Source organism: Sylvia atricapilla, chromosome Z (assembly GCF_009819655.1).
Source record: "Sylvia atricapilla isolate bSylAtr1 chromosome Z, bSylAtr1.pri, whole genome shotgun sequence".
NCBI lineage: Eukaryota > Metazoa > Chordata > Aves > Passeriformes > Sylviidae > Sylvia > Sylvia atricapilla.
In genome coordinates, this window is record NC_089174.1 from 81021841 (window position 1) to 81036762 (window position 14922).

At 42.0% G+C, this 14922-nt stretch overlaps 1 protein-coding gene across 1 annotated transcript in view; it reads right to left on the bottom strand.

The window, feature by feature from the left end:
• Window positions 1-617: 617 nt before the first annotated feature.
• Window positions 618-14922, bottom strand: part of CMYA5 (cardiomyopathy associated 5) — a 46483-nt gene continuing 32178 nt past the window's right edge. The window contains exons 9-13 of the mRNA XM_066338881.1: window positions 12056-12200; window positions 4074-4207; window positions 3187-3286; window positions 2047-2223; window positions 618-1206 (exon numbers count right to left, since the gene is read on the bottom strand). Of these exons, the coding sequence (XP_066194978.1) occupies window positions 954-1206; window positions 2047-2223; window positions 3187-3286; window positions 4074-4207; window positions 12056-12200 (809 nt within the window). The 3' untranslated portion in view covers window positions 618-953. The remainder of the gene's footprint in view (window positions 1207-2046; window positions 2224-3186; window positions 3287-4073; window positions 4208-12055; window positions 12201-14922) is intronic.

Genomic DNA, 14922 nt, shown 5'->3' on the forward strand with positions numbered 1-14922 from the left:
CCTGCCTGTTTTGGTGGCCCTGAAACACTGCACCTCGCTGACATGTTGCTGGTACTAGTGTGGATAACAATAAAGAGCAGGGCAGATGCAGGGAAATGTATATAAACCTGAAATTAGGAGCATCAAATTTATAAGAGCAAAGGTAAAAAACAGTGGCAGAAAAGTGGTGATCCACAAGGTCCTGCATAGCAAATCTTCCTTTCACTATCAAAACCACTAAGCCAACACACTGAGGATGAAAAACACAGTGGAGGAGTTTTACCACTACTATCAAGTTTCCTTATACCTGTGTTTCCTGAGTAGCCACTCACAAGCACAGATATTTACTGACACAGTCAGGTAGCCCTTAGTCTGCTGTGAGCAGGGTAGGTAGGTGTGGCATGCTCAGACTCTGCATACGAAGAACTAGCTTGGGACTCCCTCATGGTGCAAACACAAGGGTCTCCACGTGACCAAATTTTCTTAATTTGTGCATTAAAGAGTTAGCAAACTATGTCCCAGAATATATCAATCTGAAGCATGTTTCATTTGCTGAAAATTGTATACATTTTCCAAGCACATCATCTTGGATTCAGGCTCTGGCTCTCCTGGCAAAGGATGAAACAATGACTTTCGTGTATTGCAGTGAGAAATGCATTTATTTGATACACAGGTTCACTGTTAACTTTAAAAAGACAGCTAGCACTATCATAGCTAACAAAATGTCTTTATCCCCTTAGAAGTACTGCTCTGTGTATTACTAGGTGCATGCTCCATCTGAAGGAATTGACTTTCTTCCAGGTTCAGGGTGACTATGTACCTGAGCAGTAACTACAATTACTGATGATGTGAAGGAGAGCTGTGCATGTGGCATGCATCAGTGAAGACTAGCTATCCCTTCCTGGCATACCTCTTCCTCTCTCTATCCCCTGATGCCATATTTCCCAGTTTTCTGGAAACTGTGAAGCAGGACATTAGCTCTGCTTCACGAACTCTGGCAGCTCCATTCCTGTGTGCAGGGTAAGCACTCCAGCCTTCTCCAGGGCAAAGGCTGGGTGAGCAGCATCGGTGAATTTGTGCCTGATGGCAAACAGCACCAGTCCTCTCTCTGCATTGAAGAACAACAGCCTGCCACTACTGTAATCCAACAGGATGCCAATCCTGGCCAGGTGCTCTGTCACGTGGACGTCGCTCATCACACCAGTGTGAAGAAATCTGTAAAGAAAGCTGCAGGAAGATGGAAACCAGAATACAGTGAGCCTCCCCACAGCAATTTACCAGAAATAACCTGCAGCTTAATTCCAATCTATTAACAGGTGGCTGCATACAGCAGCCTATCACGTGGCTGCAGCATTTTGCTTGGTATGTAGGCAAAGCAAATGTGGCATCACTTCAAGCCCTGCCTGGCATCCTGACAAGCCTTTTCACTTGGCATCTTTGGAGTTGTAGGAAAAAAAAAGCCTCTGGGATGTTTCATTTAGCTAGTAATGTTCATACATCTATATGATTTCACACTGAAAAAAGTACTCTTGTTTAGACCAAGAGCACTTCTACAAAGCAGCAGGGTGGTGCCTTACAAACCTCCAAGCAGCCTGGCACTGGCCTGATAATACACATTACCCCAGCACCCTGCAGTCCTGCCACAGCGGCAGGGGAGTGAGGGACAAGGCAGGAGAAAACATTCCCCATCAAGTCTTGACATTTCCTGCTGATGGAAGTAGGTTCTAAAAGGGCTCAATTTATGGAAATAAATATACTTGCTGGGGTTGAGTCAAGCAAATCAGGATATGAGCAGCAACAAACTAGTTCTTTAAGTTTTATTCACTGTTTTGATGAAGGGTGCTAAAATCATCTGCTTTAGTTTAAATTAATTTTTAAAGTGCTTTATAAGACCTATTAAACTATAAGGGGGTCTAAAGATCCGATGTAAATGACCTTCTCTTATTATTCAATTTTCATAAAGGAAGCAGAAGAATCCTGTCCGCTTTCATGATTCTTCTGGCTGGCTAGCTTTATTTTCATGAAGGAAAAGTAACTTCCCAAGTCACCGGACTGAATACTCTTTACCTGGTTTGTGTAGGACAGCACCTCATACACCAAGAGGTATCACTCAATCCCAGGACATTGCTCTGTGTTATTGCCTCATAGCAAATCCCAATCCTGTAGCTTCTGCAGGCAGAGACAACAATTTCCCAGTAATGACATCCTTGAGCAGGCAGCAGTTCACCCAGGACTGAAGGAAACCTGTTTGTGGAAGAAGCAACACAGTGGAGAGGGTGTGGTGGTAGACAAACCATATTGTGATATTTCTTTCAGTCAAATCATGAAGCACCACATAAAATTACTACTGAATTCACTCTGCTGTTCTAACTGCAGGATTTTAGCAAAGATTCAACTTACAGTCTTTTCGTCTTTGCACTGAGACAGACTTCTCTAAAAGATCTCAAATTTAGAAGCCTTGTTCAAACTAGAAAGTCTGTCCGTTTTATCAGACATAGGCACAAACATCTTGTGTACATTCAGTGGTAACAGCAACAAAAAATGCTCAAACCAGTAAATCCTCATCACCTTTTAAAAAGCCATATCAGTATGGCACAAGTTATACAAGGGGACCTGTGCTTGCCCTAGGACTGATATCAATATGTCAACTCCCCTGCAATGCCCTCAATGTATAGATCTAGCCTGGTACAATAGTGTTAATATATACCAGGAGCACTTCCTAGTTCTACAATGCCTCAAATATTTTGGAAAACATCACCAGTAATGCCCTCAGGAGAGAAACAAACTATGGAAGATGGATTACTTCTACCCACAATGTATTAAAAGCTAAGCCCACAAAGCTGACCTTCTCAGGGCAGCAAAAAATTGCTTTGTGACTCTGATGGATTAAGTGGTGACAATGGGCTGAAATAAATCAAGCACTCCAAGTAGGTACCACTGCCTTTGACTTCCTGGCCATTCCTTAGTGTGACATTGAACTCTTCCCAGTACCTACATCAACCCCACCACTGACTTCACTGAGATGCTGCAGTGTTTGAAAGGGGTGGGGGGTCAATCACATGAAGTCCAGAGGTTGCATGAACAAAATGATTTCAGTTCTTCTACAAAATGAGTGTCATGTGAAAGAAGCCTATTGGCAAAAAAATTAAAGTGAGGCATCCATCATTAACTCCACAGCTTGGTTTTGATCATCATACTGCTACGCACCCAGTGAGTTTGGTTTTTTCAGGGAGGTGGATCACTGTTGCATTAGAAGAGATCTGCAATGCAGGATGTGCTGTGTCACTCAGCAGGCGAAATCGAGTTCCTGGTACAATTCATGACAAAGAAACACCAGATCTGAGAGGCTGGCTACATTAACATGACATGAATCATAAAATGTTAACAACAATTACAGCCATCTTAGCTGGACAGGGTTGTTTCTGCTGGCAGGTAGGAGTGACAGAAAATCAGATGCAAATGCAAGGTGTCTTCCAAGCTGAGACAGCAGTCTAATACTCAGAAATGCAGATAGGTGATAAAGAGGTCTTTAAGAGTATGTAAGAAGTTTGAATAATTTTCAATCAATTGCTATTTTCAAAATAGCAAATTTTAATTTTGAGTCTGATTTGGAAGAACCATACATAACACAATTTATCTGGAAATCTTAGAGTTTGAATCATCCATTACATTTTAAAATTGCTTTACATGCTTCCTCATCACTCAAACTCCATTAGGTTTTAATTGTGAGAGATTTTCTTTAAGGTCATGACAACTTTTATCTGATTGTGTTCTGTCAGATTCAAGCAAACTGAGATCCCTGAAGAATACTTAATCATTTAATCTCTCTGACAGAATTCAACATTTTTGCTTCTGAGATCACACCAGTTTTACACAGGACATAAATATACAAATTTCAAGTGAAGTAGTTCTGATTATGCTAATTTTAAGCAGAAAAAGAAACTAATATAAATTTGAGATAGCAAGGAAAAAAAAAACTTCAATAACTTGGTCACAACCATATTGGGAACTTCAGGAATAATTTCCCAAAAAAAAAAGTTTGGCTACTTTGCCCTTCCATCCCATTGTTTTGACATTAGGAATTGATCCTCTACCTTTAGTTGAGATGAGAGCTGCTTCACTTTGTTCACTTGTCCCAAATGGGTTGACAGCCCGCAAGTAGAAGAAATAGTTCACATTGGGCTCCAGGGATACTTTCAATTCAGGTTTCTTTATCCCAGAGAAAGATCTGCAAATGTTGAAGATGCATTGAAACATATGCAAGTATCCAAACTAAGGGAGATTATTTTATGCCAACAGCTAAGTTCCCTAGCTGTATTGTATTGTTTACTACTGAAATAACTAACATCACAAAGAAACTCCAAATGAGAAAGGCATACACTGTTTTCGCAAACAACTGAGTTATGTAGGAGCTTCAGCATTTCACTTGAGGGATTGTCTTCACTTTGCCTGATGAAATTTGAGGCCTTTGTTCCTGCACCACCTGCATCACCCAGTGCAGTCATTTGGTGATGATCATTTTATGATCGTTTTGGGCATAATTCATCATATAAAATTTAAGCACCACAGAGTCAAATCCTCATCTGCTTTCTGTGAAAAGTACACCTTTTTTTTTTTCTTTTTTTTTTTCTTCACAAAATGGCCAAGTTTCTGAAGAAAAAAAACCCACCTTTTAATTAATTAGTTACATGACACTGAATACACTTGTGCTTTACTATCTGGCTACATGTTACAAGTCCAAAAGAATTGATATTGCTATCTTAGGCAGCGCAGAAATCATTCCCTTCATCGAATCATCATAGAATGGTGATTAACTTCTCATTAGGAGCTCCTCACCCACAGATCCTTCAACAGCTAAGCCTGGGCTCTGTCTTTGTGTGGTACCATGCACTCTAACAGGGCAGTTTTGCAGGAAGCAGAGCAGAGGAGCTGCCTTCACTGCCTTCACAAAGTTCACTGCTTTGACTACGTTCCCCACTGCACTGCCTCAAAAACTCCAGCCCTCACATCCTCTACCCTGGTGTCTTGACACACTGCTAGAAAGCAGGAGTCAGCACCCACTCAATCTCCTTCACAGGTGCTTCTGAGTACCAGTGAAAGCATTTTGGATGGCTAAAAAGATGCCATTTTATTTTCTACATTGACAGTAGGAAATATTGGCTTATTAACAAATTCTCTTGCATTAGATCTTGATTTTCCTCATTTTTTGCCTCTTATGATAACAGCAAAACCAGACAATATACACACTCTGCATCTTATGCCTGCAAGTAAAGACTGTTTATCTGTATAAAGCAGGTAATTTCCTCCAAGAAGTGCTTTTAGGAATTAACAAGGCAAGTATTTAAATTCCAGAAAGGGAGACCTGCCCGTAGAGAGTAAGAAAACACTTTCCCTTCCACCTCAGGTTTGAGAGTGGAGCCCACAATGGTCTCTCTCCACGATGGCAAGCAACGCCTCTGTGAGAAGCTAGATTAAATAAATTAGTTTTTCCAGCACAAATTGCTGTGACCCCAGAGGACTTAAGGTAAGCGAATCAGCAGTCAGATCTGATCGTTGCTATTCATTAGAGGTGAGTGTTTTTACGCCCATGTCCCACCAGAGAGCAGTACAAACTGAGGAATAATCAGTGTTCATCCATCGGGATTTTTCACATGCCTGCTTCTGCTGCATTTATCACATCGAGGTAAAAATCTCAGAGCTCTTAGTGCACCAGATTCCTGCTTACACCACACAGATCTCTTTCTAGGAGAACAGCACCTTCAGAAAAGACTGGTGTGTCATCTTTATTAGTCTGTGACAGGTATTTTGCACTGACAGTTGTCATTAGGAGTGACTGAGAGCATCGAGAAAATGCACTGGGTGCTTCTGTGATCTGTTCCTTCAATTTAAAAGAATTTCAGAGAGTCTGGGGCTCCAGTGTGATCAGCACAAGACTATGCCACTTTCAGGGAATGTGTTACATTAATGCTGAACTGGTGCAGTGAAGAGAAATGGTAGTAATGGCAGAAATGGCATGGTTTGCTTCACCCTCATGATTCACCAAGGCCCTGACTGAAAGACCACTTCAGCAAGGCACTGACAGCACGGCAGGCTGAAAGGTTTAGAGAAGAGGTGTAACCTGATGAATTGACTGACAAGAACACAAGCTCTTTAGACTTGAGTATAGGTGACAAAAAAATGATGGATTGAAGAAAACAACAAGACGGGAACGGAGAAAGGAGGCAAATATGAAAGAAGTGAGAGAAAGAAAAAAACAGGATATAAGTGGAGATAGGGGAAAAGAAGTAGGCATCTAAGCGTTGAAAAAATTTGCCCATGCTTCCTAGGCAAGGCTTACCCAATCTGTTCCTTAAAAGCAGCACACTGACATCTTTGATGTGAATCTGAAGCACAGACCACCAGAGAGGAGTTTTGAGTAAAAAGTTACAAGTGACATGAAAAGAGGATATCTTAAGCTATTCCTTGAAAGCTGTCTGTGGCACTATGTAGATCAGCATGCCCTAAGCACAGTGATGCCCTGTACATGCCTCCTTCTTCTGTCTTCTGGAAAATGTCATGTAAGTCAGCAACCTTCCAAAGAAATTTGGAGATCTTCTTTTTATACTATGTACTATTTATCAGATGATTAAATATTAAAACACAAAATAATTTGTAAATTCAATTAGAAAATTACATTGTGGCATAATGAGTAAACATGGGGTATTCATATTCTGGAGTGTGGATCCCAGAGATATCTTACAGGAATTTAGAGAACGTGTTGGTTCCAGTCATTTGCAGAATAAGGTCAGCAATCAAAGTTCAGACTTACATCTCTTACAAATACAGAATTCTCCAAATCAGAATTAGGATGCATGTTTAAACCAGAGGGCAATAGCATGCTGCTTTTCAGTTGTAATAGTAAGACAGAAAAATCTTGACTTCAAGCAGATCTGGGCTGTAAAACGGTGATCAGATTTTCTAATAGCATTCTCTGCTTGGTAATCTATTTCAGCCAGCTTTAAGCTGCCTAAGAATAAGAGCCCATCAATTTTAGCTACGATTAAGGCTTAAAAACAGTCCTGCTGCTGCCAACTAATGATACAGAATATGCTGACAAGAAGGAATTTCACTTGCTACATTCTGAGCCAGATCCAAGCACAAAAGAAGCTGGATACAAGAAAGAAATAGGTCTTGATATCTGTTGCCTCTCCTATCTAGAGGGTAGGTTGAAAGGGGAGAGTGAATACTGAGGCTCCTCAGCAATCACAGGAGTTTATCATGCTTTAGATTGACTCTGCAAAAGCAGAGATGAGGAGAAGGTATGATTAGTGCTTAGCTTACAGCACACAGGTTATGTGTAGGAGAAGGCGAGGGAAAATGCATCCTGACTGTGTTGGTGGAAGGCTGTTTCATTTCTGATTTCTTGAAACAAGCACTGCAGATGGATCTTCCTTAAGCTCACCTTAAGTAGTGAACTGTAATTTTGAAATAAAAAGAAATCCACCTACAACATTTCTAATGTCAGATAGTTCCTACTTTATATACACCTGCCCACTTTATAGATGATTTAAAATGTAATAATGTTGTTACCAAAGTGTGAGGCACCCTGGTCTTTAGATTAAATGTTATCTTATTTACACTGTCCTCTCAATTTCTTGGTATCGTTGACACAAAAGTTAGTACCTAGAAAGTCAAGAAGAATTTGAACTTAAATATTTTTAAGTATCCCCTCTCAATCCCTTTCATTGTAAGAGGAATCTGTAAGACTGAAAATCCACTCTCCAAATATCAGGTATATCCTATTTAAAGCAGAACAAAAAGGACTTGCATGTTCCTTCACCTTTAACTTGCCAAGGAATATTATAGTAGCAGTTTTCTGCTAAATCTGTGATTTTTCTGGTTTTTGGGAAATCTTATGCTGTGTTTTCATGCTCGTTTCTCTCATCAGCATCCTCATTTATTTAAAGGAAACAACATCTAGGGGATATTTTTTAATATCGCCTGTACCCAGCAAACGATATGCCTTGCAGTGATTCACAACACCCTCTGTGCTATAATTGTCATTTCCACCCCCAAGATCCCACTGAAACAGTACCTCCAGAGCTGTGCTGCTATCACTGACATGGAGTTAGGGTGAAAGTATGCAAGCTTCTCAAGATACATGTGGAAGCATACAGAAAGGGTGCACCACGAGTGGAAAAAAGCTCTTGAAGCTAAAAATAAAGAGCAAATACCTCTGAGTTTGCTCCCAGCTGTGCTATATTCCTCTCCTCTCCTCTCCTCTCCTCTCCTCTCCTCTCCTCTCCTCTCCTCTCCTCTCCTCTCCTCTCCTCTCCTCTCCTCTCCTCTCCTCTCCTCTCCTCTCCTCTCCTCTCCTCTCCTCTCCTCTCCTCTCCTCTCCTCTCCTCTCCTCTCCTCTCCTCTCCTCTCCTCTCCTCTCCTCTCCTCTCCTCTCCTCTCCTCTCCTCTCCTCTCCTCTCCTCTCCTCTCCTCTCCTCTCCTCTCCTCTCCTCTCCTCTCCTCTCCTCTCCTCTCCTCTCCTCTCCTCTCCTCTCCTCTCCTCTCCCTCTCCCTCTCCTCTCCCTCTCCCTCTCCCTCTCCCAGCTCAGACTGTTTTGGGATTAGGTCCCCAAAACAGCCCCTGCTTGCTGCTATCTGCAATTGGCAGAGCTAGAGGGAAGGTTGGTTCTGTGTTTCCAACACCCTGTTTCCTGAGCCACCAGGACTATCATGTGGGCAATGAAAGAGGAGGGAGACTTGCTCATCTTGTTCCAGCATCAGGCTCACTCCATGAGGAAAATGGAAAATTAATTCCCTAGAAGTGCCGGGTCTTGCACTGTCAGAGAGGATGACATTCAGTAACTTCCCCTTTCACAAGCTCACCACATACTTCACTTATTTCTGCCTCCCAGAGTCTTACAGATTCCTCATGATGTGACACAGGCTTTCCATCTGAACAGCCTACATACCTAATCCCTGGACTACATTTCTCACAGCTTTTCATCTTCCACCCACAACTCCATTGACTTCTCAACACAAAGAGGCTGAACAGTGAGAAAATAGCAGAGCTCTTGAAACTGAAAGAAACATTTCAAAGCGTCACTCATAAAGATTCTGGAAAAAGATTCAACCTGGGAAGGAGCTTTAAAACCAGTGCAGCAGGACAGGGACTCATTTTTGCTGAAGATTTAAGATGATGCTATATGAAATCAGGTCCCTCAAGTGGCAAGGAGGCAAGAAGAGAGAAAGGAGAAGGGAAAATGTAGATTTGGGTGGAGTTCTATTGGTTGGTCGGTTGATAGGGTTTTTTGCATGTTTTGGGGGGGTTTGTGGTTTTTTGTTAGTTTGGTTTGTTTTGTTTTTTGACAATATTTGAAAGGAGACTTCAGTGAGGTTTCATTTCCAGATGTGCTTCATATTCTCTCCCTGGGGAGCTGGGATTGCTCCAAAGATGATCTTGGAGTTATTCAGAAGCATCCTGGGCATTTGGCTCTAGGGGGCCCTGCTTGATCAGGGGTGTTACTCTAGGTGATCTCCAAAGGTCCCTTCCCACCTCAGCCATACTGTAATCCTGTGGCATGCTGAAGTTTTCATGGGGCTGACTTAGACCACATCTCTCTCTAGCTTTTCAATAATTTCTCACTGTTTGCTCCCTCAGCAGTGTCCTTTACCTTGGGAGAGATTTCAGAATGACATCTGTGAGAACAGCCTTATGAGATGGGAGCATGCTGCCTTCTCCGGAACTTTTCTGGAATGTTCTTTCCTGACCTCTGCTTTCACACTGTGCCCACAGCAGCAACTGAAAGAACCTTCTAGGGTTGCTGAGAAATGTGTTTGAACTCCTACCCAGGGACTGGGAAATTGCTTAGCTTCAGGGTTGTGAAAGCACAAAAGGCACAGGCTGTCTATGAGAGGGCTCCACATTTGGCTGATCCCCAAGAAGCATGTTGCTCAGGAAACCTGCAAAGAACAAACTCCAAGCTTTCAAGGAAAAAAAACCCAGAAGAATCTACAAGATTTAAGACCAAAATTCTGAGTGTGCATAGACTCAGGGTTTTATTGTACCTTATATAGGTACTTGGCCTCTAGTCAAGTTGATTGCCTTCTATTCAAGTTGGTTTCTAATTCTAAACTGCACCTTTGGTGGCCTTGGATACGAGTCATAGAGGCAGTGTTCTCCATCTACCAGTGGGCTTTTCCCCTCTCAGTTTTATGTAAAACCTTAAACAGAAGTCTTTAAAAAAACCCTCCATTATTATAACAATTCGTGACACTACAGAAGATTTCCAGGTTAATTTCAGGGGATTGATTTAGGAAAAAGAAAGAAGGACATTTTTTCAGGGAAATTAAGTGGCAAAACATTGCCTTTGACACACAAAAAGAGGTCAAAGATCTTCTACAAATAGAGAATTTTAAACTATAGCAATTCTGAGAAAATTTATTATTTTGTCCTGTGGAAAGTTTTCACACTTGTCACAGTTAAAGGCCAGCTTCTGCTGACAGGGAGGCCAAAAAGTCAAATGTGACTCAGTGTAATTATAAACACGTTAGATTTTACACAAGGTCACTCGAGAAAGCAAAGGGGTCTGTTCTGGAAGCTTTTTTGCCACATTTACAACCACACAAGCAAACACTTGGTGTTACCAACACCTTGCTTATGGATTACAGAAATCAGCACAGTTTCTGGTTTCATTTTGAGAAAAAAAGTCAATTTTAGATGACAGCACAGGAACTTAAGGGCAAACAACCAACTTATGTTTCAGGAGCAGCTCCATTATCTTTGACCAACAGTGACTTTGGCTGGTTGACAGCGACCTGATGGCATCATGAAATAGAAAACAGAGCAAGCCCCTCTAAGAGGCAGGAGAACTGGGTGAGACCTCTCCTTCATTGCAGTAATGCAGCACACTCGTACTGCATGATAAAAAGTCTCCCACCCACACAGAAATTTTTAATTTCAGTTTTCAGCCTACTTTTGTAAGGAGCAAGGCATTCACAATTTCACAGTTGTACTTCTCTCCTACAAAGCTACGAACACTTCAGTCCACTTAACTAATTTTCACTGCAGGGCATGAACCCTTCCCTCTTTACCCTATCTTTATGATGGCCACGTGAATTAGTCCAGAGGTGAAGACATTAATCAGGTTTTTCAGGAGGTGAAAAATACAACCCCAGGGTTGTCCACAGAGTCCTTTATGGTAACTCACCCTTCTCCACTTCACAAAATTTTTCAGACCTTCGCAGCTGTATTTTGCTTGAATATTGTCTCTGTTTTTAAAAGGCAAACAAAGACCCCCAAGCTCTAAGGACATACAGACTAGCATGTAATTCTCTGCCTACGGCTGAGAGGTTGGAACGAGATGATCTTTAGGGTGTCTTCCAACTGAGGCTATTCTAAGACTCTATGATCCTGCAACATTTTTTTCTGCATTTCAGCACAGTGCACAATTACACAGCTCAGGGTTGCCAGCATCCCTCCTCGTCTTCTCTATGCAGCACAGGCTTAGCATGGGGGAAAGCAGAGAGGGTCTGCCATAAACAATCACCACTCCGAATTTCAAAGCTGCTCTTGGAGCCCTGTGTCATGCCTGCAGAGCCGGGCAGCACTGAGCTCAGCTGTGCATTGAGAGGCCTCTGCATGCACGTCCAAGACAGCACAGACAGATCACAAATATTACTGAGAGACCCGTATAACCCTTGCTATGCACAGAGACTTCTGTCTTGTTCTCCACAGAGCGAGGAGCAAACCGGGCCATGCTCCTCCATCACTCGTGGAGCTGCCCTGCTCTGCCTTGCCCCGGGGCACCGCATCTTCCCTGCCCGGCACAGCCCCGAGGCTTCTGGCTGATTGCAGACAGCACAGCATCTCCACGGGTTTAGCCCCGAATGGAAGAGATTGTCCGGTTAAGCAGAATAAAAAGGAAGTATTTTTATGTCTCAGCCTAATCTCACAGATTAGTGGCTGCCCCTTAAATTCCTCAGCACACAGAAGCAGATTTGTTCCCTGCGTGGCTGCGGGCAGAATTATCTCTTGCGTAACGAGGCGCGGTCTGTGGGACAGTCACCAGCGGTGGTGATCTGACCCAGGGGCACTGACCTGAGACCTTCTCCTTCCGGAGAGTGCTGCCGGCAGTACTCCAGGATAAAGGACTCGGCGGACCGGGATTCGGCACGCCAGCGGACAGTGGCTGTGTCCCAACACACGGTGCAGTCCTCCGCCTTGATAGTGGGCACAGCGGGCGCTGGGGACAAAAGGACAGGTTAGCTGCGCTGCGAGGAGGGTGCCCGAGGGGCATCTTTGGAGGGGAAGGAACAGCCACCTCCTTGAAAACCCACGCGATGGATTTTTGCCCATCCAGCGGTGTTCTGCTTGTTTGTATTTGAATGGCAGAGGGGTGCATTACAGGGAAAACAAACAATAAAAACATGCTGGGGAAGTAATTGTGAATATTGTGCGTTTGTCACATCCTTAGAATGGTGAATTTTTATGCCTTTCCTCGAGCTGTGTTTCCTCATTTCTGCCAATCTGCACCGAGGCAGCACTGCCTACAGCTCTCCTGTAGCATCCCCTCAATCCTGTCCTCAGCCGGCCCTGCATGAACTGCATCAGAAACAAATGTGCTGCTGCAAAAATGACAGGGAGACTTTGCTGATTTTCTGTTTAATTATGTCCTGGTTATTTTTGCAATGCTAAAATTCGGTCCTGTAATTTCCCCTTTTTAGAGATTCTCTTTGAGAGCTACAGGCCCAACTGCAATACAAAAAATGGAATATAAAATAATGCACTAGCTGCAAGTAATCAAAAGCTATTGTGCGAAACTGCACATTCAACACTGTAGGCTGAAAATGGACCAGTTGTGTTCTCTTGCTTTTTCCCATTTTGGGAAATAGCAATAGAAAACACCTTACGACCTGTTGTGAAACTCACATAAACAGTCCTAATGCCAATCCTGAAAGAAAGGGTATTATTTAAAAAAAAAAAAAATCATAAAAATTAATTTTACTTTTGGTGTACCAAATAGGAAACCTAAACCAAAAGTAGGGATTAGATGATTTTATGGCAAGATAATCTAACAGAACTACAGGAAACATTCCAGATGCATTCTGTTTTTTAAGAAAAATGATTTGGTTTTACTAGAAAAGGAAAGAAAAACACCCACGGATATTTAACAGTTTCCTGGGTTAGTGAAAATCAGGAGGTTAGAAGTTCAAGCTAAGATTTACTTTATGTTTGACTGCATGAACAGCTAATATATGTATTCAGCAGAATAATGAATTTGTAGGATAGAGCATCATCTGGTAATATCTCTTTGTAGGTTCCTTAGCAATTGTTCCTTAATTCTCTTCTGGTAAACTTGATTATTGTCTGTTTCTAAAGGCATCCTTGGTAAAGAATGAAAAATTAATACCTGAATCCCCAAATACTTGCATTCAGCAGCTTACACACATACCTACAGCTATGTAAGTGTAAACAGTATGTCACAAGACATTAAGCTTTTTTTTACTGTAATTTCAAAATATCTGTCTAAAGAGTAGCTGAAGTGAGCATACCAGAAAAAGCTGTTGCTGTGCTGCTGAAAATTTTTAACAAATTAACTGTAGCTAGAATACATAATCTAATTTCATCCTAATATTCTGGAACTCATGTAAGTGATTGTATAACAGGCAAAGAGCCAACAGGGTGAGAATCATGCAGGTTTTGAGCAACAGCAGTAGGTGTGTTCACTCCTGTGTCTTCAGGACTGCGAGGACAGATCACCAGGAGATCAGTAGTGAGGGATGGATCAGGGGGGTTAGAGGGATACTTCCTGCTTTCAGCGTCATCCCCTCACAGAAAATACTGTTTGGAAACAGAATGTTCTTCAGCAGAGGGAAGGACAAGCTCTGAGTCTGGGAGGTGGAGAAGCAGGAATCAGGGGGTTCTGGGGGGGTGCTACAGCAGCATCTACCTGCATTCCCCACAACTCTCCAGGCTACACTGGCATCTCCATGGGTGCAGTGCCAACAGAGAAATTTTGTAGGTGCTCCCAACAACTGGAACTTTGTGCAGTTCAGCTTTGTTCAGCTACTAAAGTGTATATTCCTATAATTACATATACCAGAAAATTATCTTCTTGTGCGTGCAAACTTTTAATCTGAATTACTAAAAATAAACTCTACATTTTTGCTTCTGAGTTCATTGGGCTACTTGAAAAATTGAAGTATTTTATCTTTATGTCAAAGCAGCTGGACTACCACTGAAGAACTGGCTACCATTATTGGTGCTCCTCTTTCTGCCTTAGGTGTTGAAGAGATGCAGCAATTTTGTATCAGCCAGTCTCAACAGTGTCCTCAAAAGTCCATCTGGGGCTCAGGCACTCCAGAGGGACTTCAACTGAGCTTTAAAGGAAGGTGTTCAATAAGCCCACATTTTACCAAGTTTATTTGTTTCCTTAAAGAAACAGGCTGAAGGAAGCCATTAAAAACTCATATAAATTAACTTTTATTAGAAGGATTCAATTTTTATGAAAAAGTATGGATGGTGAGCCTGACACTAAAAGACAATGAGATTTCTTAAAAATAATGGTTTCAGAAAGGTGAAACCCCCCTTTAAAATTATGATATATTAGCTAGCAATAACTCATAATTATTTGTGCTTTTGGCAGAAAGCCTGCACCATGTGCACAGTTGCATTGCTGAGGCCAAAAATTTGAATTTCCTCTTTGAGTTATCTGGAAAACAACATTTGTTAAAATATAAATCACAAATTATGTATCGGTGAGAATTATCAACAGATTTGAAGTCTAGTAGATGAAGCAAAAGGCTTGAAGCTGTGGCTGCTGCCAAGTGCTTTCGACAAGAAACTCACTGTGGTACAGAATTTTTAAATATTATATTGTTAGATATCCTAGCCTGTATTTGTGACTGAAGGAATAGGATAATTGTTTTTATCCTGTAGCATTGAAAAAATTGTCTGACAGGAGG